The 3,774-nt window shown below is 38.3% G+C and overlaps 1 protein-coding gene across 1 annotated transcript in view; it reads right to left on the bottom strand.

Annotated features, from left to right (window-relative positions):
• Positions 1 to 3,569, bottom strand: part of LOC102874550 (trichohyalin-like) — an 11,138-nt gene extending 7,569 nt beyond the window's left edge. The window contains exon 1 of the mRNA XM_006900140.1: positions 3,429 to 3,569. Coding sequence (XP_006900202.1) covers positions 3,429 to 3,569 — 141 coding nt within the window. The remainder of the gene's footprint in view (positions 1 to 3,428) is intronic.
• Between the last annotated feature and the right edge of the window lie 205 nt (positions 3,570 to 3,774).

The raw sequence follows: 3,774 nt of genomic DNA, 5'->3' as shown, positions 1-3,774 counted from the left end.
TTCCGGAGGCAAGCTATTACGGAAGTGGATGCCACTCCTCCTTCCAAGCTTGTTTTAATCGGGGAGCTCCACCCCACTCTCTGTCCGCATATACTGCAGTAGTATTTATACTTTGAGGTCACAGTGACTGAAATGTTTATTTCTTATATCACTGAATTACTAAAGTATGTTGTTATGTACTGTAGAGTCAGAACCAACCCATAGCATATTCAGAAGCAGTTCATTACATGGGAGGAGATTGATTAACCTTCTCCCACAGAGTAGCTAGTGGACTTGAACTGTGTACCTTTAAGATTGTAGGACAACTTCTTGCCATTATGCCACCAGAACTCCCTACTAAAGTATATCATTTTAAATATTTACTAACAACTATTACTTCTGTTTCTTACTCAATGACCTCATTTTATATATATCCAAATATGAATCAATATGAATCAAACAACAACACATACATATATAGAAAACAACAATAAGCTTTTAATCTATCCAAACAAAGTCACAAATGGTGCAACTACTTAAAACAAAGGCATATCCATCTATTTGTGCCTATAGATTATTCTCTTTCCTTTTTAAAAGACTGAGTTGCATCTGATTATCTCTTTTCTCAGAGTTTTCAGTGTTTTAGAGTCTGTTAGCTCATTCCTGGTGGTACAGAAGTACGCTTTAATGGCAGTCTTATATTAAAAACCCTTGTGTGCCATGTTCTCACTGCCTAATATCTTTCTTTCTGTTGTGTTGTTATGTGCTGTGGAGTCATTTGTGACTCATAGTGACCCTATGTACAATAGCTCTGTACACTGCTCTATCCTGAGCCAGCGTCATTGTCTCTGACACACCTATCCCCATTATGCCAGTCACTGAGTCAATCCTTCTCATCTCGAGACTTCCTCTCCTGCGCTGTCCCTCCACCCTTCCAAGCTTGAGGTCCCTTACATGCCCAAAGTATGTCAGATGGAGCACCAAAATCCTTTCCTCCAAGGAGCAGCCTCATTTCAGGCTTTCTAGGATGAACTTGTTTGCTCTCCTAGCTGTCTATTCAATATTCTTCTCCAGCATCACAGCTCAGAGACATCAATTCTTCTTCCATTATACTTATTCACTGTCTGCTCTCACCATTTATCACCAAGCTTCTTGGAAAAACCATCTGTAAATATCTTTACTTCTTTACTCCTAAGTCAGTCTTTAATCCTCATCATTATCATTTCCATATTCAATACTATATAATAGCAAGTGTTATCTCTGATGCCAAATGCAATAAACACTTTCTAATCCATTCCTTTGATATATCCACTTGTTGTTGTTGTTATGTGCCGTCGAGTCACTTGCGACTCATAGCGACCCTATGTACAACAGCCCTAAACTCTGCTCTGTCCTGTGCCAATCGCACTGTCTCTGACACTCCCATCCCGATTATCCCAGTCACTGAATCAATCCACCTCATAGAGGGCCTTCCCCTCTTGCGCTGTCTCTCCACCCTCCCAAGCATGATGTCCTTCTCCAAGGACCAGTCTCTCCTCTTTCACTGGGAAACACTCTCCTGGATTCCATGGCATTCCAGTCTGCTGATTTCCCACATAGTTCTCTGACTCTATTTTTACATTTACTATCCTCATTTTTCTTCCTTTTCTTGATTTCAAAATATTGCAGTTTCTGGAAGATTTAGTCTTGGGCCTTCTTGTAACCTTGTATTTTAACTTTCTCATCCATTTCCATTGTTTCATAAATTAATTAGCCAATGCCAATTTTTTTTTCTTTTTTTCTCTGGGCCATGTTGTTCTTTGGAGCTCTAGCCTTGTATATATCCACTGCCTTGGTGCCATTTTTCTGTGATACATCCTGAGTAGAAGAAATTCAACATATCCAACTCTGAGCTTTTGACTTTCTCCCATATCTACTCTTTACCAAATCATCCCTATTTTGGGAAAGGATATGGCTATCCTTTAGTTTCTCAAGTTATCTTCTCATTTACCTCTCCATCAATTATCTTATCAGTACATCATTAGGTCTTTTGTTTGAACCTCTAACATATCACTAATTAACTCATTTCTTTTCTTCTCCATTATTTAACAGCAATGCCAGCTAGAATCACATTTTTCTTGTAGTAGCCTGATAACTCATCTCTTTATTTCTTCCTTTACTCTCTTATAATCTATTCTTTACCCAAATGCCAAGCTAATTTTAGAAAATGTTAATTAGATGTTGCATTTCTGGGCTTAGAACTATTTAATGGTTTCCTTTTGGGGGGAGGAAATCTAAATTCCTTGACATAATTCATCTTCTATCACCTTCACCTCCTGCCATTCTTCCTGTTTTTTTGAACACATGAAACTATTTTCCAACTTAGAGACTTCTTTCATACTCTTTTTTCCATGGAACTCTCTTCTCACTCTTCACTCAACCAATGTCCACATATGCTTTAAATCTTGACAATGCTACACTTCCTCAAAGAACCTTCTCTCACTTCCCACTAGAGCTTATACTTAATTTTTTTAAAATTCATTTTTATTATTTGTTTACTGTATGTATGTTTCACAGACAGGAACCATTTTTATTTTGCTTGCAGAGCTTAGCAAGATACCTGGCACATGATATTAAGTAAATATTGACTGACTGATTGAATAAATGAGCATCTGCCAGGAATTGTGCCAGGTGCCAAAGTTACAAGGAAAACAAATGGATATGGTCACTGCCCCCAGAGACAAGTAAACAGGCAATTATAACACACTGTAAAAATGCTACAGGGGTGCAGCGGAGTAAACAACTAAGTCATATCACTTTGTTAAAGTTAAGTGATAGAATCAGGAGTGGGGTGATAGGGAAGGACAGATTTGAGGCAGGGAGTTTGGAGGCAATTGCAGTATTTTGAGTCAGAGAGAGTGGTGGCAATGAGAAAAGAGATAAAGGCATAGGTCTGAGAGATATTTCTTTACCACTCATTTAAGCAGGATTTAGGGATTAAATTAGATGTTAGAGGTAAAAGAGTTGAAAGGTATCAAGACTCAAGCTCACGTTAGACAGATGTGTGGGTTCTGTGGCTGTGTTGGCTATGGTGTAGAATGCAGATAGAAGATAAGGTTTGAGGGGGAGATTGGTATAGGCTAAACTTTAGATGTTTCCATAATATCCAAGAAGATGCTTAATGGGCAGTTACCAGATCTGGATTGATGAGGTGATTCTGAAATTCATGAGCATACAGAGTTATGGAAACCAACAAGGTCAATGAAACCAGTAAAGGGAGCACAGAGTGGGGAGAGAATTATGGAGAATATCAGCTTTTAAGTGATGCACAGAAACTGAACTTGAAATAATTCTGAAAGAAAAAATAGCTAAAGTGGCAGGAGTATAACCAGAAGAGGGCAGTGTCACTGAAGCCAAAAGAGTAACAGAAAATTTACAAGAGAGTGGTCAAATCCTTGTCCTTTTCTTACCTCCAGGGCCACTCGAAGCTCCTGTTGGACAAGTTTCTTAAGCTCTGTTTTGCTCAGCCGTTGACAGTCTCCATCGCTCTTTGCATAGTTGTGGAAAACATCAATGATACTGATGATATTCCTCAGAATGTAGTGAGGCATCTTGCTGTGTCAACTGGAGTGTATCTGGAAGGCAACAGAGAAACTCAACGTGTTTTATTTTTCAGAATTACTATCATACCTTCTTTCTCCATTTCTTAGAGGCTAAGCACAATGTAAATATCTGATCTATCTGTAATGTCAAATATCAGCTGGTTTATATAATTAGTTTATGTTTCATTTCATAATGTACTTATGATCCCAACAA

This window comes from Elephantulus edwardii, unplaced genomic scaffold (genome assembly GCF_000299155.1).
Source record: "Elephantulus edwardii isolate Elephantulus edwardi_28Jun2011 unplaced genomic scaffold, EleEdw1.0 scaffold00273, whole genome shotgun sequence".
Classification (NCBI taxonomy): Eukaryota; Metazoa; Chordata; class Mammalia; order Macroscelidea; family Macroscelididae; genus Elephantulus; species Elephantulus edwardii.
This window is presented reverse-complemented; position numbering and strand designations above follow the sequence as displayed.